Here is a 23073-nt window from a genome sequence, read left to right as displayed (position 1 = left end):
CTGAGCAAGTTCTAAGTTCCATCGAAATTTGTAAACAGCGGTAAGGAAAAGTAGGACATCAGATTTTTGAAACACCAATTAGGTTCCTTCAAGGTTCAGTACCTGTCCTTAAGGTGGGGCCCACCTCTACAACTACTCTGAATCTATATGAATTTTTTTGGTTCACAAATAGAATCCGGTCTCACTTCAGAGACTCTGGGCTATAGTACGTCACATCTTAAAATAATAGATCCACTAACCTAAAAGACTTTATATTGCGGATAATAACGCAATTTTCAACAGGGAATTCTGCGCGATTCACACAATATTCTGACCGATTTTAAATTTTAAATTGTACCAAACTTCCTGTAACATGTATAACACATTAATACGGAATATTAATAATAATAAATGATGTCGGTTAAAACGAGATTAGAAATAAGAAGTAAACATTTTAAACATTTATTCTTTTAATTGTAGTCCAGGATATAGGGCATTGTTTCCAAATAACGTGTAGTTTTGTTTTTAATCTATTAAGGTTCTTCTTATTTAACAGTATTTATAGCAGTAAGTATATTTATAAAAATTAGGAGATTAAGGAAATGTGGTTATTGGAAATAAAAAAAATTGAATTGAAATTGTTCAGTTTTCAAATGATTCATTCTAATTATTTTTTTTTTTTTTCAGCGGGCAGAAAATTGTATAATACCTAATTATTATTCATAAAATCTTTTCTTTTCTTTTTCAACGTAGTTACAGGCTTACAAGTTCTGATATAATTATTTTTTATTGTTTGAAAATTATTCATATTTAAAAAAAAGTGCACATATTGTCTCATTTAAACCATCATTAATTGAAAGGCAACAGCAAGTTTTTTAAGAAGAAAAGCGTACTTAAGAAATTAAAAAACTTGAATCATTCTTTTATAACTACAGTACTCAGTTAAATGAGGCTACCTGGACTTGAATACCAAGCAACGAAAGAGTACTGTTTGGAGTATTTTGTAGACGATCTTAAATGCAGGCTACTTCTAGCGAGTTTAACTATTAGAATTATTTTTACTAAAAATTGTTTTCATTTACCTTGAGTTTTTGCCATTCTAAATATAATAATGTTGTTTTTATTTTAATGAATAAAACATATTTGACGCTTATGTTGGACAGTTATGAAACATTTCAATTACTCCTGACCTAAAGTATATCTGTCACGAAATTGCTTAATGTAATTTGTTATTAGTTAAAAATTAGTATAAAAAGATGAAGTTAAATTCAATATAATAAAGTTCACTATAATAAATAGTGGTGAAGGAAACGTCCCAGAACCCCGCTCAAAGTTTCAAATTATAGCGATGAACGTAACAAGCTAACGTTGTAGGTAATGTTAAGTTTAATTTTTGGCAATCCTTTGGTAAAATACAGATAACTGAAACAAATTAAGGGGAAACTTCAAGGGGAATAAAAATATTTCAACTTGGAATGATGGTTACACATTTAATGCCACCGTCTGGTGCGTGGTGACGTAGATTTTTCTTCTTTTTTTTTATGGCCAATCCTTGTAGAATCTAATCTACATATTTCATAATTCACATACATTATGCAGATGTTAGAGCTATTCAATGTACCAAGAGGAGATCTTGACATAACCCAAGAGGATTGTAAGAGATTGCTAGTGTTTACTTTTTGCGGGTCAAAAAATTGATTGAAATAAAAGATAGATAATATTGATCTATCCACAAACATCTTGCAGTTTACTAAAAAACACTTCCTCTCTCTCACTCTCTGTCTCGCACGGGTCTCAAAGAACCTCACAACGGATATATCGATAGAAACTCAAAGATCGGAAATTTTATTTAATCTCAAAACTTTCCTTACTTAGTGAGAGAGAGCAATTTATTTTCTGGGTATCATCCCAAATATACTTAGCAATACATTTTTACAATTTGGATCACGAATAGATAATTCTTTTTACAACAGTAAGATCATTATATGAAATTGTGATTACTAATTAAACTCTGACCAGGGTTAAGAATAAGGATTAATCACCTAACAGTTAAACGATTAACGATTAATTGTTTAAAGAAGAAATTCATTTTAGGATAAAATTCAGTTTTATTTCCTCTCGGTTTATTTGAGCAGAATTAATGCTTAAAGGGCTTTGGGAGAAAAATAAGGCTTGAAAATTGGGCTGTCATCTTTGGTCGTGCCATTGGATTTATTAATAGCGGATAGTTAATATATAATATATATATATCGCATTTATATATATTTCATCCATTTTATGTATACGTAAACTTTCCTCTACATTTTATGTAACATTTCAGGGCCACGATGTGTGTGTTTGTAAAATGGAGACTAGTGAAGTGATCATATTTTTGGCCATTCTCCCGCCACTTGAACGAGTGACGAGTGTGTCCACTTACCAAACATTCTGCACAATGACACTTCCAACATGATGGCACTGTATAATATAGAATATATGGCATATTATTTAGCTAAACTATACTGGATACCGATTAAGGCTAAAACAACAATGCGTGATATTTTTTTTGTTTTTTATCTACGACCTAAAGTTTATCAATAATACTTAGCATAAGAATATGTTTTAGTGCCGTTAGCATCTTCTAATTATCCATTATTAGGTCAGAAAAACTGTCAAGATTGGTTCTTATTAATTCTTTAACCTCATTGTTTCTAAAATCTCTTGTCTGAGACCAGCTTGACTTTTGGTTACAAGTATTATTATTTCTACAAGAGAGGACCTTTAACCAAATCACATAACAGTGTTACTACTCGTTAAAGCTTTTTAACACCGAAAAGAGCTTTTACCTTAAAAGCAATAACGAAAAAAAAATGGATTTGTTTCAAGTAACCAGTTCTCGAAGAGAAATGTTGGTAGTTGTCGAACTCATTTGAACAGGATATCCAAGGGTTATGCGATTGGTTCCGAACAAGACTCTATTCATCCAAGTACGAACTCTATCCAAACCGTAGAAAATGTTTCCTCTTAGATAAATGGAAAAAAGATTATTCTTACAGAGAGGCAGCTGGTGGCCGCACACGTATCGACAAATGTCCTCGTTATAAAAAAAAACATCTGAATATTCACTTTACCGCTCACCCAGCAGTTTTCAGCGTAAACCTGGCACCCTCTGATAACGAGCAATTCTGTTATACGCTCCACTTAATAGTAAACAAATTTTTAATTGCATGAGTTTGAAAACGATGTGCTTGGAATTTCAGCATGTGAACGATAGCTCCCTAGTATAAGGGAGAGCACTGTTAGCTCACAGTAGGATTCAGGCTATAATTGAGAGCCTTTTCCCAACAATAAGGCAAGAAGCAAACAATTTTTGAATTGTTTACTAGCGATTTATAAAAATTTTACTGTATTAATAGTAAAATAGTAAAACTGTCAGATCCAAAAAATTCAGAAGTGTTTTGGAAACATTAAGGGTTACGTCTGTAGGATAGGTGTTAGTTAATCTTTGTCAGTAACAAAAATTATGGAAGTATTAGAAGTAAATATAAAACATAGTCATACTGTAAGTGTCGTCCTGGGAGATTCGATTAAGCATCAGAACATGGTAAAACTAACTCGACTTGAAGAGTACAAGAGTTGGCGAAACTTGAGGTTATTCGACGTTTTATTGCTCTTTCTTTTTTTTTAAAAAAAAAAAAAAAAAAAAAGAAAATAATTTCCTTATTTCCTCTTTCTCGCGCTCTCCTTGTGCGTACGCGTTCAATCGAAACCCTATAAAACCAGGAAAACCAATTTCAATACAAGCAAGTGAAAAACTGGCCGTTTCTGTTGAACTAAGATCTACGAGTATGTTAGGCCGGCCATAAAGTGAACGAAGACTCACAAATTCTTTTATTGTCTAATTGTTGGTTAACTAGTTGATTGTAACATTGTGGTATTGTTAAAATTCAATATAGTAAACTTGGTGCTCTATCAGAGAGTTTAGAAAATATTGGAGAGAATTAAATCTGTTTCATAAATTCCTATAAGTTTAAAGTAAGTGCCTTGACAAAAATTCTGAATGTCTTGAGCAATTAGTTATTAGTTTTTGCACACCCAAAACTCATTTCTGTGGTTTTTAAACAAAATTTCTTTTCATGAAACTTGACTTTAAAGGGAGTTCTGGTAAATAGCGATGTCACGCCTTTTCCTCAAAAGCCGTAAAACTATGAAGTTTGAAAATTTGAAAACTTAGCACTTGGAGAATAACTGTAGAATAGAGTCATGTGACAGTCTCTTAATGATAATTAATTTAATGAAATGGACAAAACAAATTATTGATATTATTGTATCAGAATGTAGTTTCATGAGTATGATTTTTGCTCTTAAAAAGAAAACATACGACAAAAATATACTGCCTTTTATCATCTGTTCCAGCTAAGTAAATTACTAATCTGTCTCTCAACTTCATCAGCGCGAGTATCTACTTTGTCCAGCGAGGAGTGGTTACTTAGCTGCCTAGACTGGTGCTCAAGTTGCAACCACTTAGCTGATTAACATGGAATTGATCGTTAAAAAGAGAGATATCGTACGAAATTTAGAAGCTCAAGTAAATTTACTTTGAAAATACTTGGTAGATTGAAATTTGGCGTTTAATAAATTAAAAAAAAAAAATCAATAAAAAATATATTATCTTGTGGAAAAGAACTTCATATTCACTTATCTAAGAAAATATTGACATTTGTAAATTCCAGAGGGAAAACTTTGCTGTTCTTTGAGTTTTTCCAAATAATAATCCAGATGATTCCTCACTTTTGGCGCACTAGCAAGTCGCTTAAAAGAGTATGAATTTGTTTGTTTTTGTTTTTTAAACTTTGAACAGTGCAAATTAAGGTTAGGGAGATTTCAGGATGAGTTAAAAAACAATTTTCGCGAAAATTAAATATACTATAAAAAGTGTGAGTTTGAAGTATAGTAGAAAGTTTTAACGGAGAGTCTGAAATATTTAAAAACTTTGTACTTATACTACTGAACGTAAAGCGCGCTGAAGTAATAGAACTTTAAATAATATTTTAACAAAAATAGAAATAAAGTATTGCTATTATTATCAAAGTTTTTTTTAATCTTTGGTTTATTACTGTCTCGTCTTGAGCCAGAAGTGATTAAATGGGGGAAATCTGCGAGTTTAATTTTTCACTTGATTTACTAATTACGACTGTGGAAATTAGTTTTTTTTTGCATAAGCTCGAAAACAAAAAATGAGAAACAAATTAAAGGCATTTATAAATCATACCTGAAAGTTTGCCGAAACATTACCGTTAGTAATGCCTATTCGAATCATAAAATAGCCTATTAGAATTTTCTTCCAATTGTTTCCTGTCAATATATTTAAAAATTAAAACTGTCCGGTAGGACAGTTGTATAAGGGTTGATCGTCAAAAACTGCACGAAAAAGCGTAACGTTGAAAAACACCTAAATTTGACAATTTTTTTCTCTTTTTCTATGAAAGATAAAATTCCCAAATTTTCTTTAAAATAAAGGGCCAACCCTCCTTTATAGCTGTAATTTTTTTTTGCAATAACCCAGATCTAACAGGTTTCGAGAAAAAAGTTGCCAAAAATGAGCAAAAACGACTTTTTCAAAAAATGTTCTTGTTCTTGTTCTTGTTGTTGTTGTTGTTGTTGTTGTTCTTCTTCTTCTTCTTCTTGTTACCTTTTTTGTAAACAACGTAGCACCTAAACGCGCTAACCGATTTTCATGAATGAGGTGTCATTTGATTCGGAATTTGATGTAGATGTGCCTTTTGGGGGTCTCGATCCTGTACATCGAATGGGAGAGGAGGGAGAACCCTTTATGTAAGGCCCCCTCCAAAATTATCACTAATTACTCTGCAAATCTTGGCCCGATTTTGATAAAATTTGGTAGGATGATAGGGTTAGGGCTCCCTTACGTAACATTAAAGCGGCGATCAGCTCTTAAACTTGTTAAGGGGAAGTATAGCAATCGTTTCAAATTATCGACACGTGAACCGATTTTCATGAATGAAGTGTCATTCGAATCGAAATTTTGTACAGATTTGCACTTTAAAAGTTTCGACGCTATGCCTCATAAGGAGGGGAGTTCTCCCCACCCAAATAAGGCCCTTTCTAAAACTATTATTACCAATATTTCTATAACGCTTAGTCCGATTTTGATAAAATTCAGCTCGAATAAGTGGTTAAAGCTCCTCTACGTTGCTGATTCTCTTGCTCCTACTAAGAGGAAGTACTGCAATCGTTTAAATTATCAATGAGTGAACTGATTTAAATCAATGAATTGTCGTTCGATTAAAAAATCTTTGCCTCTTTGCCTTTTAGGGAGAAGTACTGCAATCGTAGTTTATTTTTCTTACTCCTCTTAAAAGGAAGTACTGAAATCGCAGTTTAATTTTGCTATTTACGTACAAATACCTTCCTATGTTATTCAAAACGCTTTTTCAGAAAAATTGTTATTGAGGACGGTTTGGGGGACCGCAACTATAATCATTCTTTAAAAAGATCTCTCCAGTGATAGTTACGATTCCGACGTAACACCTTATCAGGTTATAATGATAGAATTGCTCATTCCAAATTTTAAAAAAATCTGTAAAGCAGATATGTAACTTTGCAAAATAGACAAAAAGGAAAATCTATCCAAAAGGTACAAAAATCTCCTTAACAAAAACTTACAGTTTAAAATGTTAAGTATAAGGGTTGATTAAACGCCAAAGGTACACAAATCAGCAAGTACCCAACATTTCATTAATACTTCATTAATATTTAAGTTATTCTACTGCATTAATTTTCATTAATAAGTTATTTTTTAGAATTTATTAGATGTCACAGACCCTTATGCTGGCCACTTCATTTATAATATTTTTTTGTTATAATTATGATAAATCACATATATGTACATGCATGTTAAAGTAGAAAAAGGCAAAGTTAGAGTAGGCTGCTGTCTTGAATTCGTCTTACCGAAATATTCGTGAGCAGAAATAACACACAGTTATAACAAGTAGATTATTCAACAACAATTATTGATTTCTCTATTGTAATTTAATTTAGTCCCCCTAATTTTACTTATAGTAAAATACTGGAATAATTAGCTGTACTAAATATATGCATATCTTATTTACTTTATATTACATATATACAACGTACCTAGATTGAGAATGTAATTGAAGAAAACTATATAATTTGCGGATAAAGCCAGATAATTATTACCTATTATTATAAACGTTTGACTACTTCATAAAATAACAATTACTTTAATCGAAGAATGAACTTAAACCGACGATTTTTATTTAAAAATAAAAATAAATAAATAAAATAAACAAAATCATTGATGTATGTTGGTGTAAGTTTTTTTTAAAAAAAGTTTTGAATTTTTTAGCTTCATAATTTTTTTTTATTTTTTATAACGTTTTTCTTTTTAATCTGTAATTAATAGTTTGATTATTATAAATAACTAGATATTACAGTCAATCTGCAGTGCTACTTGAACAAATATTTTGTAGATGAAAATGGCCAGCATAAGGGTCTGTGACATCTAATAAATTCTAAAAAAATAACTTATTAATGAAAATTAATGCAGTAGAATTACTTAAATATTAATGAAGTATTAATGAAATGTTGGGTACTTGCTGATTTGTGTACCTTTGGGCGTTTAATCAACCCTTATACTAAACATTTTAAACTGTAAGTTTTTGTTAAGGAGTTTATAGTATGTTCTAATTTTCAGCAGTAACAGATTGTAAAAATACTATGAGAATAACGAAAACATACCTCTAGGGCGTGACAGGTTCCGGGCGTGACTTATTCGAAGAAGGCGTGACCAGCAAAAAAAAATCAAGGCTTTCCATTGGCTCATAAGACCGCCTACTTTTCATGCTTTTAATAAGCCATTGTGATTAGTTAATTCTTTTAAGCAAATTATTTATATAAAAAATACTGATTATATTTTTTCTTTAATTTTCCCCCATAGGTATTTCATGAACTATCGAATTATGTAATAAAAATTGTTGTCTCAAAAAACACCGAAAATAAAATTGTTTTTCTATGTTATATTTTTGATTTTTACTTCTTAAGTAAGCCAGTAATAGAAAATTTAAAACAAAAAATCATTATTTTATTTAATTGCAAAATTAGAGCAAACAATAATTGTTAATGTTCCTCAATTGTAACCAGTTATTTTCTAGGTTTATTTGATAATGGCTGAACGAAAAAAACGGATTTCTCAGAACACTGAAATATTTTCTTTACTTTTACTGATGTATGGATATATTATTGTAATTTTGAGATTTCCTACTTTGAGTTTGTAAAAGAAATAACGTTTTTAGGTTTTCAGTAGATAACGCGGGATTTCTTAATTACTAGTTATCACTCATAGCCAAGTACACCAGACTCTCTATTAAGTCGAGTAAGCGGTTGCATTAATTTTTATTTGAATTGGGCATTTACAATTTGTTTTTTTCCAATTAATCTTTCATGTATTATTAATGGTTTCTTTGCAAAGTTTCAAAAAAAGGTTTGGCTAACTAAACCAATATGTAACATTGGCAAACCTTATTGAAAGTTAATTAATTGCGAATTTTAATTAGTGTATATTGAATAAAATTGATTGTTATCTGACCAATTAGGTAAAAAGTCAAAGATAGCTAAGATTAATTGAAGAAGTTAAGTTAGTATTGGAGATAAAGAGTTGGGTAGCGATCAGTCTGGAAAAGGATGAGTATGATGAAGTCGATCGATGAATTTGGTAGAGACTAGAGTAAGAAAATACTGTCCTACACTGTGCAAATGGAGGAAACCTAATACTGACGGTACATTTAGTTCATTAGGAGGCAATCTTACTAAGGACAGAATCTAGTTAGATACGCGGTAGTTTAGCATCTGTTAGTTAACTGTAACCATATAGCTTCTTACTGATCCTTTTCTTCAACTTGTTTCTCCTTAGTGTAGCTCTTTTCTCTTTAGTTTGTCTTTAACAAACAAACCACACTGCAAATATAGTTTCCCACTCGTTTATTTATTTGCCAATAGTTGTTTGATGGGAGAAGTTGAAATTAATTAGTGTTTAAGATGAGCAACATTACAGTTGTTTCCCAAAGAGCTTAAATCTTTCCAATGATGGTTACATATAATAGACAATCTTAGAAAAGAAAATTGGAAAGGTTGCCAACTTAAACGGAGCTAGAAACTTTACAGGAACTATTGCCAGGAAAAACTGAACAGATAAGAAAAGGAAATTTAGAACAGTAATATTATTTTCAATGTGGATAATCTGTTCTTATTTTTTGAAAGCGGTTGTTTTGGACTGTGCTAGTTATTTCAAAATTAACTCAAATTCTTCTGAAAACTATTTCTTAAAGTTGGACAGTCTATCTTCAAATTTGCTGGAGAAAAATGGTACTTCTCAAAGAAGTTACAATCTTTCTTTTGTGACTGCCTGACGTATCAGGTTTGCCTTGAGCGAGACACCTCTACAGCAATTGGTTTTTATCAAGAACACAATTCGCCAACTCTCCTTTGTGTAGTAAGTTTCTGGTAGACTACAGTGCGAATGTATCGACCTTATATTCTATATTAGTTTTCTGAAATTTATCCAATTGGACCACTTAATTAGTTGTTTTCCGTCCAACTTCAGGCATATCCTTATTTCCAAAAATGTCTGCTGGAAATACCATATCTTCTAATATACCTGCCTGCTAGCCTTCACCGTCTTCATCTTCCCCGAAGGAATCCAATTTTGAATTCTTAAAGGTAATTTTTGTAGAGAATTCTTATAAGATGTACTCACCATTTAGATTTTATTTAGGTTTTGAGAGCTGAGAAGTTATGTTCTTTGCAAATTATGATCATAGAGGCACTTCCTTTTCCATAATCTTAACTATAGCCAGCTTTCCCTGACATTAACAATCATTATATTTGATGAAAAGAGAAGAAATGTTTTTTCCTTAAATTAGATTATTTAACTTTATTTTAATTTATAAGTTTAATATCGATTAAATCTAGAGACAATTTACAAAATTCAAATTGTAACTTGAGTTATTTTGTCTTATGTTTGATTAAAATGATAGATAATTTTGTTTTATTTTTAGAAAACAATTTTTCCTTTTATTTTCATTAAAAGAAGTTGAGTACATTTCCAATCTACCGCACACATTTTTATAAATCGTATAATTTCATGAGATCGATAAAACTTTTGTTAGTTTTTTTTTTCTGTGAACATTTCCTATTTCGTGGTATGGTAGATATAATTTTTTTTAGTCCTTCTAGTGAGAATTTCAGAAATATAAGGATTTTATTTATTGAAATTCTATACATTTTTTCTTTTTTTCAGCAGCACTCTAAATGCTATAAACTCCTCCAGAAAGCTACATGTGATAACACAAGATTGCTATGACCTCGTCCACGTCTATACATAGAACGTTGGAATAACTAACCGTGGTTTGGCCACGTGGATAATATTTCACCTGACCTACAATTTACGTGATCGACATTTTAACCATTTCATTAATAACATGTTCCCATAATGCATTTAAATAGCCTTTAATAAATGTCCTGAAGATATAAAGCAGTTGTCGGTACTCCATGCAATGCAGCTATCGTCAATAAAGGAAGTTATATTTATTATTTTCAATTATCTACATACTTAATCAGTCTATATTTTAAACTAAACTTCAACATTACTTTAAATTGTACACACTAGTTAATTTGTTCATTTCAGTCCATTTAAGTATCATTTATCTAAGACGGAGAGGTAGGGCGAACGAGGATGATTGAAAAAGAAGCTACGCTACATTAACGAGAACGCTAGAATAGCTGGTATTGAATAGTTCAATGTACGGTACTCTGTAACATCCACCTCGGCACATTTACAACAGAATAGGAAGTTTCTACTTTTAAGTTCTTGCCTTGAAAAGAAGGATTTTAGGATAGGATGCTGGCAAGGAATTTAGGCTAGAAGAAGCACAAGTTTACATAGCAGTCTAAGAGGACACCGGATTGCTTTCTTTTTACCATATTCCTTATAAACTCTCTGGTTTAATTTCCCCAGTTGCTTTCTTAGAGCTAAATCCATCTTTAATATTCTCTCAATGTTTAGTATAGTACAAAAGAAAACTTTAAAGATTATTTTATCGACATTTTTTTTTGTATTCCATTCACTAGAATTAGAAACGTACTCAGCCAGCTATAAAAAGAGTTTATATCTCTTTGTTAAGTTCTAAATATAATTTTTATTGGCGCTTCATAAAATACAATAGATTAAAATGAATAAAATAGAAATCTTGACAAACCTCCTCCATTTTGATAGGCTAGGTAGGGAAATCTCCAAACGTTTCCAATGCCGACGGACAGGCCGACACATGATAAAAGGAACTCCCAGGGCGAGCCCCATGTACCGCGGTCCGCTAAAGCCGCTAATGAAGGTCTTCTAATTGCAGCGTCCATGGATCTGGGCTCGCCTCCGGACTCCCGGCGGGCGGGCATGCTGAACCTGCGGCCACCACCACGCAACGAGCCTCGCCCTCGCCTGCCCTCTGCAATGAACAACTTGTTTTTAATATATTTGTCATTTTTATTTACTCGCTCAAATAACTGTAACAAAACTAACATTAAATTAGAATTTTAAAAGGAAAATTAACCACCACACCATACCCCCGTCCCGCCCTAATAGACATGTCACCAAGATGACAAGCTTAACTAACCAGAAAATGACGTCAAACTGGTGTCCGCCAGAGACAATATTACGCTTTAATTCTATTTTTAAGCTCTCTTACAGTGCTTAGTCTCGTTGATGTTAATTCCACTTTGTTAAACACAATCGCAATTTGTGTTTCATTATTAATTTCACAGAAAAATAGCAATATTAAAAAAAACATCAAAATATATTACTTGCACTGAACTCATTTAAATGTTTACAAAGTAATAAACTTTCAAAGTCTAATCATGTTCTGACTTGTTTAGTACATTCATTGTTAATAACAAAAAATGAAAGAAAACTGACTGACCAGTTTTAAACAGTCATTAAATAATTATGTTTTCAGATAGGCACTATAACAGATCAGGCAACAAGGTTACTTAGTTTTCTCAATAACAAATTTAACAAAATTCAAGGAAATAAATTATCAAAGCAATCCTTTGATTCTATAATTATATGAATTTATTTTGGTGCAACTATTTACTCTTTGTAAGTTACGTTAAGCCCATCTGGGTACCCGAACATGCCGGGATATTGCGCCACAAAAGGGATTCTTAAAGTCGGTCAGTGATTGCCAGCCAGGCGTTGCCGTCACAAACTATTTTGTGCGACAAAATTTTAAACCTACTGGAAGGGTAATGAATTGGAGGATTGTTAGTGGGAACGAAAAGGCAAGTTAAAAGAACTATATAAGAAATTTGGGGGGGCCCACTGAGTAGGATGAACTGAGTGTTCGCCATGGGTTGGCTAGTCACTTACACTGAGCATGAGAATGAGAATAGCGAACCAGAAAATGGTGATTCACCATTATTAGTTTCATTAAGTTGGAAAAGTGATACATACTCGACAAGTAATTGGAAAAATTGGAGCTCAAGGATGTCTTTAAAAATTGGCGACAGGCTAGAAACTTCTGGAAGAGGACTCTTCGAATGTTGTTTTTATTTGGTAGGGTTGGGGATGAACATCAAGAGCCGTATTATGCTGAAATCCCTTCGGCCTTGGGTAACCCCTTGGGAATAATTCTTCCTACCTAATGAAAACGAACACTACCAGTAATGTAGTAGTAAAACACTAGAATCAATTTTATAAGCATTATGCTGGTTGTAAAGGTGGTTATGCACTCCATCGTCTACATCTCTCAGTGGCTAGTTTAGCTCCTCCATCTTGTCACTGATGGGAAAAAGAATCTTTATGTTTCATTCGCCACTCCTACTTTTTTTTTTTTATTACCTTACCGTTGGAACTTCCTTGGATACTCCAGATAGCTGGAACTTTGGATAGGATGCAAAATAATATATGCTGGCCTCGCTTCTACTTTGCTTTGAAAAACAGTATCAACTATTTCCACTGCTGATGACTTTTACATATCATCCTGCAATACGAACCATTCTACTGTTGGGTGAGCTGTGGGGTGAAGCTGTGTGGACGAGGGCAGAGACCTATCTCTTATTGCTGTAAGGGCTCCTTAACTTGTTTTGCTTCCTGCCACACTTGTCACCGAGATGCAAACATAATGGGAACAAAATAGGATCGATATTCTAAGAACTGATATAAATAGAATTCCTATTACGGACATTTAATGAAAATTCTTACTTCAAAAAAAAACATGTTCGTACATACGTATCTTAAGAATTGCTTTTAAAATAAATATTGTTAAGTTTCTCACTTTTTTTTAACCATTCTTATAAAAAATAGAGATATATTAGTTTTTAATTTACAGTTTAAAAATGAATCTTTATTTTCTAAAACTTCGTTGAATCTATGAAATGTGTTGGGTTAATATGTGGATTAAAATTAATTGGAGGATCAGCTGTTGGCACATTATCAAGTTGTATCACAAAAAATAAATTAATAGAATATTGCACTATGATAGTTTGTGAATCGTAATCCATAATTAATGGTTTTAATGTAATGAACACATCCTCCAACCTGATTTGTATTTAATATTTCAACGTTTGTAATCAAACACGCTAATTGTAAGCTATGGATAAGTGCAATAAAGTGTTTGGTGTCTGATGAACATGTTTAAATAATTTGTCATACTTTTTTTGTATTAAAATTACATTACAAATGAAATTTTTTTGAACCCGAGCTGGTGAATAATTTCTTAAATAACAATTAAAGTTAACTATTGGTCGCTGAATTTACATCCATACTAATTAACAAGACATTGAATGCTTTTTTTTCAAGTTACTTTTAGAATTAAGAACCAGTTTTGCATATTGAAGTCAAACTGGCCTTAATCTGATTCTTTTTAATATTTATTTAAATCTGAAAGCCAATGGACCTTCAAAAAGGCAACTTAAAAAAAAAAAGTTCAGCATGTATGAAAATTACAGCTTAAAATTGACTTTCTCTGTTTTCGGGCTTTAATCCCCTCTTTTAATCAATAATTATGGAAATCTGAATCCGAAGTACGTGCTGATGAATACTAAAATAGCTTTTAAAATAGTCATGTTTAAGCACTAAAAGTAGCCATGTTAATTTGTTTTTTAAATGGTATTCAAATTAAAGTTAAATTTAAAATTTCAGTCAGATGAGAATGTAAAATTAGTTCTTATTGAATTTTATTTGTTGATGATAGAGGCCATTGCTACAATTTAAAATTAAAGTTAACAATTTTTTTTTAATTCCTTCATTTCACTTTTCAGACACTTAAATTGTAAATGGAAAGTGAAAACTAATTTATGCAAACCATTAGGTTAAAAAATAATTAATTTCTTTGTAGAAGAATGATGGGAAATTTACAGAATTTTTTACAAAACATTTTTTTAATTAAATGAATAAATGTCGCTCAGATGTATTTGTTATTAAGAAGAAATTTTCCGTTTGAAGAAATTTTACAAGAAAATTGGAGAGTCGCCACAACAAACGGCCAATCCAGATCAAATATGCTACAGTTGCTATATACTATTGTATTGTTTTTATTATAAAACTTATCTAAAAAATAATTAAGGCGAGGGCAGTTTCAGTTAAGAACTGATAATACTTACCCATAGTGTTCAATATAATAATAAAGTAGAATAAACTTGTTTAGTGTATGTACTTCAAAAATAAAGCTAGGATGGTCTTATCTCAGTGTGGAAAGAGCAGCGCGTCAATCTTTAAGAGCTTCGTACCCTTCTAACAAGTATCTTTGCTTTTTTACAAAGTGAAGTATTCTTCTTCATTCTTTTAGATTTTCACAATAAACTTTTTGCTTTCATTGCATTTTATTATTACAATAAATAATTTTCTTTTATATCAATGATTTTTTTTACAAACATTTATATTATTAAGTTCTTGCTGTCAAAACTTTAAATATCTATATATTTATTATTTATTTACTACTACTACTAATAATAATAATAATAATAGTAATAAAAGAAGTTTAATTACTGAAAAATATCGACACGCTCAGTTGCATTAAAACCTTATATTTGATCACCCAGTTCGAATCTGGCACAGGTAAAAAAGGAAAACTATTATGAACCTCACATAACTCTCTTTTACTGCTATAAACTGCAATTAACTTTTTTGGAAACGAAAAAAAAAGATAGTTGAGTGTTACGGTGGATAGATCCCCTGGATTCTTGCTGGCTCATTCTGGCATCAGAGGAAGTGAAGTTGCTGATTAGTTGCCCAGGGAATGAAGCATCTACTTCGTTCAGTTGCCAGGACTTGCACTTCACCTCGGGCATCATGCGAACAGCTCTTAAGCAATGGCATTGGCCACGGAGAAAACACTAAAACTCCAGGCAAGCTGGGCCAGGCATTAATCATGGCAAAAGTATTATAGCGGTTATATGTAAAATCAGAACCGAGAAGCTCCTTAATTTAGGTAGGAATCAGATTATTCTGGCCTTATTGCAGGGTAAGGCAGCTTCAGGAAACTCCTGAACCTTATTAAATAGGGGTGGGTGGGGTTATTTAACCCGGAACATCTGTGCAGGCTCGGCCAGGAAGAGCGCAAAACAGCTTCTGATATCCGGTTTATGTTGTTATCACTAGGTTACGATAGGAGATATTCGGCACTTTGCAGTAAGAGGAGATCATATCACAACAAGAACTAGTTGAAGATGATCCTATACCTAGTAAGGACGAGAGATTTACTTTTATATTTTCTAGGGGATGGTACAATAACCCTTTCTGGAAGGAACCTCTCTTGTATAATAATAATAATAATAATAATAATAATAATAATAATAATAATAATAATAATAATTACAACAATAATAATAATAATAATAATAACAGTAAATTTATTTGCGGACAGGCACCTCAAAACGGATATTTTGTAGTGAGTACTCAAAATAGAAAATCTTACAAGTCTCTAAATTTCTTTTTAAGAGAAATAAATGAAAGTAAAAAAATAAAGTAGAGATGGGGTATCAGAAAAAAATCACTGATAGAGATACCCAACTAAAACAGTTTAAATCTGGCGGTTGTCAGGATCAACATGGATTCCCTAGAGGCTCTCAGCATCTACGTCTTAAATTCGGTTTATCCGAAGGAAGTGACTACACCGGAGTTCCACATTGCACATCAGCAAGCTTGAAAAATCTTTTTAGCACTTACAAGTAAATCAGAAATTAATAACTTGTACAGTTCTGTCTCCACTAACATACGTTTAAACCAACAACCACTATTTTGTTTGTTACAAAATTATCAATTAAAGAGCTTTACGGTAGAAAAACAATTGTAATTGCAATAAAAGAAGAAGTTAAGTCATCAGTAGTAGTTAATAGAAGTTGCATCAAGTTCAGTTAAACACAGCATGAGAAATGCAATAAAATGTTAGGATCCTACGAGGGATGTTAGGAGGCAAGAAAATAAAAATATGTAGTTTACGTAGACATTTATTGGACCATCTCTTAACAGAATGCACTCAGTAAAAAACAGATATACAATACTTTCATTGCAATGTATTTCTGAACGAATTGTCACCATGTTTACGTTTTTTAGCTACTTAGGGATTTCTTTTTGTCAATTATTGTATTATATTTCTGGAAATGAAAGATGGGGTAGATTCTTTCTAAAGACAAAAACCCCTATAATGGTTAAAAACTCCAAAAGCATAACGTTGGTGTCTGTCCATTCATTCGTTGAATGCAGGAAGAGCAGGACACGGCTTCTGATTTACTGTTTAATGAAGTAGATGACAACATTAAGTTACTGCAACAGGCAGCGGAAACGACGTAATAGATTCGTTACTGAACAGTATTGTAGCGGATAATTTTAGATAATACAGATGTAGTGGTTTGAAGGCCAAACAGGAAACAACAGAGGCCGAGGTAAAAGCCTACTATTGATGATAAATAAACCAACCTGCTTTGAAAGACGGGCTCAGTGCCGACAGCAGCTAGTACAAGCGCACATGTGACTGGCAGGCAAGTAAACTGAGATTTACTTTGTCTAATTTCGCGGGCGATACTCCTGGCCTAGAAGGGTCAGTGAAGCGACAGACAACTCGAAAGTCTTCACGGGAAAGATACTCCCACAGTAAAACTCCAGCCGAGAGAAACAAGAAAAGCGAAATCTTTATCGTTAAACAACCAACTCAAAAAAAAAAATTCAAATTTAATGTACTCAGAATTAACATTCAAAAATTCGTTTAGGTGCAAAAATGATACCCAACAATATCTTTTACACCATTTCTTAAGATCGTCCTCTAAACTGAAGAATCCACGGCCTCGAAGAGTGGGTTGTAGAAAAGATAATAGATAATCTACAAGTGCAAGTTGAGGCTGTTTGCAGCATGAGATTCTAGCACAATTTCATTGAGTGCTTAGCCCAATTTTGATGCATGATTCTGTTGAAAGAAAATTCGTTTTCGCTTCTCTGAATGATTTAAAAAACGTTACGAATATTAGCTACGTACACATACGTTCAAGGGGCTACTAGTCGTGGAAATCAACGGTATTGCCATCTAGGTAAATTCGTAACACGTCACTCTATCGTATTTCCAAAAATAATCATCACTTCGTCTTTTGTTTTTGTTTTGTTTTTTTACGTCTTCGGAGGGCTGAACTGATTGGCCACAACTCAACCTCTAGCCACTGCCAGTTGGATAATCCTCGTGGATTCACTTAATGCAAAACATCAATTGAATTTTCCAGGGTTCATATTATGTAGATCTAATATGATGTGCTCTTCAAGCAAACTATATTTGCAGGAGGATCGTTAGTATTAATATCATCAAAAATTTATTATGATGAAACTATTAGTGATTCTTTCGATTCCTCCATTTAAAAAACTATATTAAATTTTGAAAGTTTGAAATGATCAAAAAGACTATGAATTTGTTTTAGCATTTGTAATGGTTGATGAACTTTATGTTAAACAATGGCGAATTGTATCACTTAATCTCTTACAATTTAATGATTTGTAATGATTAAAGCTTTATCAAACTTGAAGTGTCTCTCATTTCAGAGCAAAATATTAATTCATTGTGGCGCTTATCTAGTTATGTCCATAGTGAGACAGTTTTAGTAACTGAACAATGATATTCATCTCTTAGAAGTCTAACAACTTTAATAATTACATTTGAATATAAACCTTAATAGTTTTTTGGTTATTTCAAAAAGATTAAAGTTCACTAATGAATTGGAAAAAGGTTGAAAACGTTTATATGACACCCTCTCGCAACTTTCTCCGAAGTTATTGTTGACAAAGTTTCATCAAATGACTTCTATACTCACATATTCCAAATTATTGTTACCTACAGACTGTTTGATAAAAGCTTAAAGAAAATTTTTAAAACCATTATTTTGAGGACAAAATTTGTAAATCTTATTATAGAAACATTGGGAACATGTCAATTTTTACTGAAAATAAAGCCCTCTTTGAGGTTTTTTTTTTCAAAATAAAGATAAAACTGTAATACTTGGGAGTGACAACATCTTTGAAGAAGCGGCCATTCCTCTTTATAAGGAAGTTTTCAAGACAAACGCGGAGATGGAATAGGTTGGCCATGAGAGGAGGGCGAGTTAACTAATGAAGGTTTCCATTACTTCATTTTGAGGATTAGAGCCATCTTTAGAACCATCTAAAGCTAAAGTTTCCCTAAGTCAATAATAATTAAAATAATATTCATTAGTCTGTGAAATATATTGGCAGAAGAACATCAGATAATCGAGTTAATTGAAACCTACCAACAACAATAAAATCTGTGGTGTCCTAAATACAACTTAATAAAATTCGTAGGCAAGTTATGGGAGAAAACTGGTACCAGACTGTTTTTTACGGGAAACGGGGCCTATTTTTGATCTTTTAGGCTTTTAGTACGTCCATATAATGGACGGAGGCGATTAACAACATATTTAACGATAATTTTCATAAGTTGACTATTTTTTTTTTTTTTTTTTTTTTTTTTTTTTTTTTGCGCATCAACAGCTGAGGTTATTAGCGCCCGGAGCTTTTTCCAGTGCACTGCCGGCCTCCGGACAGTGTTCTCTCGTTACAGACAACACTGTCCATCACCGGACAGTGAGCTGTAAGAAGCTCCTAGGAAGAGAAAATCTAAGTTGACTATTAAAATTAACTTTAAGGGTAGACCAAGTATCGATCTCAGTATCACGGTAAAGCTTTGTAGTCTCGCCCATAACCGCTCAGCTAAGTGGTGCCTATGAAATGCAATACTCTGTAAAAAGTTAGCGCTCCAATTGATAACAATGCTTATTCAAAATCACTCGTTCTTGTTTAATTTGTGTACAAATCATTTGTAAATTGAAACTGAAGTCTACTGTACTATTATCTACTCAAACTGAGAGATGAAGCATTTGTTTTCTCTCAAGGTATAATGAAGAAAACAAATAAGTAGTACAGCAGCTTGTTGCTGAGGTGTTCGTCACGAAAATGACGGATAAAAATGTAAAAAGCTCTGAACCGTTTTCTTGCAACAAGGTTTGAAGCTAATTTGTCATTTAAAATTTCATTAACTGCTTCACAAACTTCATGTGAATGTTTTCGTATTAAGTACGTTTTGAGTTAATAATAATAAAAAAAAAAAGTATTCAGAATTCAGCTCTAAGGAGAAAAAAATATCATTCCATTCTATTCGTACAGAAGGTTAATCTATTTTGTGGAACTTGAAATGAACTTATCTTTCTTGTGCTTTTAGGAATGCTTTTCTTTTGTGATTTCAACAACAATGACTTGTATTGTGGGTTGCACAGCCTCATTCACAAGGCCACTCACCATCAGATTTAACTAACATGTGTTACCCCTCTTCAACTTTCAACTACCCTTACAGTTGTGCCTTTATCAATATTTGCATTGTATTTATTTACCTCCTTTTAAATGTTACTGTTTTGTGGTTTAAAATATTATTTTACTTATTTCAGTTTATAGTGCAACAATGCTACATATTTTTCATGTTCTCTTAATCTGCTTAGTGAGGAGGTACTGTAACCGAGTAGTATCTCTAGTTTAAAGGTCTTCTGTATCCGAAAGATTAGGTTTTACAAATTGCTCTCTCTCTCTCACTAATATAGCAAATAAATATTTAATGCAGTTTATAAAAATAAATTAAAAAAACTACTGACTAATATACAAATAACCTAATGCACACAATTAAAATTGAGCAGTCTAATCCGCGTAAGAGATCCATGTTCAATGAGTACACCGTGAGAGATTTAATTTGTTAGTAAAAATGATAACATTAAAGTATGTGCTTTCGCCCCTGTCCACGGCCCCTAATTGGTAGTTGGACGTTTTAGGCGCTCCTGAAAATATAGCGTTTACTTTACTTAATCCACCTAAGCGGCGGAAGTGACTAGCCACTTTTTATTTTGGCTAGTTTCCGCGGTATTAGCCACTCTAGCCGAACACTCACTCTGAGATTCTGACCACTCCAAACTCTTAAATGCAAAAAACAAAAAGTCTGGAGAGCCTTTTTGAGTTGAAAAAAGGGAAATCTCTGACGATTACTTGGTACAAACTGCCTCCTTAAGTTCCTAAAAAGGAACTTCCGAACTGTTCTAGAAAAATCTAATATTTGATATTTAAAAAAATTCCCAGTACCCTGATTCCAAAGAGGAAGGAAATGAACTAAAAATATCTATTTTTGGTTGACAAATTTACAGATTTATAAAAACATATTTATAGTTGTTAGTCCGGATATCACATGTTCCTTTACGGCAACAAAAATATTAAAAAAATTTTTTTTTTTTTTTTTACAGATAAAAAGATATTAATTAATTTAGAAATGTCTAAATTCAGAACATTCAATCAGTGAAATTCTTGGCTTTAATCCAGCACTCATATTTACCCTAATTTGTTTGGAACTAATCAACGGGGAATCAAACATTTTTTATTTATTAAAGGATCGTTGATTTTATCCATTTATACATTTTATTCATTTCCTATAGGTTGACGTTTAGGTGTTAAAGTCAATTTCTGCGTGATAAAACTAGGATATTGACAAGGTTTTAACAAATAAGTAAGGTTCGTCTCTTTCTTTGAATAAAACAAAAAATAATTTTTCTCTTCGCCAATCTCAGCGATTCGAGCTGTACATATAGCAAATATAATTTCTGTTAGTTTGATTTTTATAGTTTTTATTAGATTTTAAACTATTCAAGAACTGTTTCATCTCCACTTCCATTGGAAATAATTTCTGCTTGTAATTTTCAAAGTACAATATAAGTCATTTTATTGTATATACAATTAAATTGTACACATTCTCTGACTTTTGTAACATGTACAGAAATAATGTTACATTAGAGAGTTCTAAGGGTGAGTGATATTGCCTGGATCCAGAGTTAGGCATAACTAAAAAGACGAAGACTAAAAAAGAAGTCCCCACAGTTTGTTACAGGACATTGAAAGTACAACTTTTTCTCTTCTTTTGTGTTCATAATTGTCACATTATTACATATTTTGATGCAAAAAAAATATTTATTTCGTTCATATAATCTCTAAATAATACTTTTTTCTATAGCTTATAACAATAAGAACTTACGACTTAAAATTTGACATTATAAGAATGAAACGCTGCCTTAAAAAAAGTACTCTAAGTTCAGTTTAACTCGGCTGATAGCTAACAATATTTATTTAGGTTTATTGCAATTTACAGCAGGCCTATCATTATATAATTAACTAGTAAGGGTGGGTCTAAGGATAGTTGGTATCTTGTGGTTGACACTGATTGTATTACCAACCTGTTGATTCAAATAGCGATATATATAGCAACAAGCATATAATAAAATTATACAGGTTTATTAGATCTTGTCTTTTATCAACTGTTTTTTGTGCTTTTAGTTTTAAATAAGACTTCCAAGGAATTCTTTATTTAAAGGCTGTATAACGAACTAAATACTTATTAAGTATTGTTGGACTGTTTATGGGAACATTTTGTTGATTCCACAACAGATAATGTATTCACTCTTTTAAACGTAATTAAATATAAACTTAGTAAAAAAAAAAAACAAAAACAGAAGGTCTATACATTATGTTGTGGATTTCTCGGCTGCCTTCGATACTATTGATAGGCATTCCCTTATTTGCAAACTTCTTAATCTAGCAGTTTCCTCTAAAATAGTCCGATCGGTTGAAGGCCTTCCATCACACAATATTGGTAGTGTATGGTGTACTTTTATTATATTATTTATATATATATATTATTATTACTATTGTTATTTTCCTTAATTTCATTTTCTGGTTTATATTACAGATGTTTATTTCAATTATTTTTATTTTATTATTTTTCTTTCTTTTATCGCTTTTTGTAATGAAATTAATCTCTTTTATTTTTTAACATGAACACAGATATTTATTTTATTGTATTATTATTTTTCCTTCTCTTTTACTCTTCTAAGAAATTTAGGAAATATTTAAAAAATCTATGTTGTATTCATCTTCTAAAAGTATTAGTTATTTATTTCATTTATTTTATTATATTATTATAATTATTTTTTGGTTTTTCTTTCTTTTTCACTTTTTATAATGTAATTAAATTGTTTTCATTTTGTAATATGTATACAGATTTCATTATTTCGTTATTTCATTTATTTTAATTTTATTGTATTATTATTTCTCTTTCTTTTTCATTTTTTTAAATGTTAGAAGTTAAATTGCATTCATTTTTAATGTCCGCTACATAGACTCCTCCGACGATCAATTGATCAGAGATAAAATCTTTATTATTACATTATATAATGCATATTTATTTTAATTATTGTAATTTATTTGTTAAATAAAGTCTACTACTACTACTACATAACGAACTAAATACTTATTAACCGGACTGTTTATGGGAACATTTTGTTGATTTAATACTTAAAAGATACTTAAGGACAAGACCATGCAAATAACGATCAGCTTAAGCTAAGCCAGTAATGAGTTTATTTTCCTTTTCACTTATACAACATGTGCGCAATGTCTGGTCAGACACATGTGGTTCCTTTGACTGCAATTATTATAGCTCTAATTGG

At 31.7% G+C, this 23073-nt stretch overlaps 1 protein-coding gene across 2 annotated transcripts in view; it reads right to left on the bottom strand.

Annotated features, from left to right (window-relative positions):
* LOC141449813 (sodium- and chloride-dependent glycine transporter 2-like) overlaps nucleotides 1–23073 on the bottom strand; it is a 70440-nt gene that overhangs the window by 25289 nt on the left and 22078 nt on the right. For both annotated transcript variants that reach the window (XM_074119621.1, XM_074119622.1), the window contains exon 2: nucleotides 11256–11498. In XM_074119621.1, the coding sequence (XP_073975722.1) occupies nucleotides 11256–11498 (243 nt within the window). The remainder of the gene's footprint in view (nucleotides 1–11255; nucleotides 11499–23073) is intronic.

Source organism: Rhodnius prolixus, unplaced genomic scaffold (assembly GCF_049639745.1).
Source record: "Rhodnius prolixus isolate KJV_2025 unplaced genomic scaffold, Rpr scaffold_2, whole genome shotgun sequence".
NCBI classification, from domain to species: Eukaryota; Metazoa; Arthropoda; class Insecta; order Hemiptera; family Reduviidae; genus Rhodnius; species Rhodnius prolixus.
The sequence above is the reverse complement of the archived record's forward strand: the minus strand, read 5'-3'. Positions and strand labels throughout refer to the sequence as shown.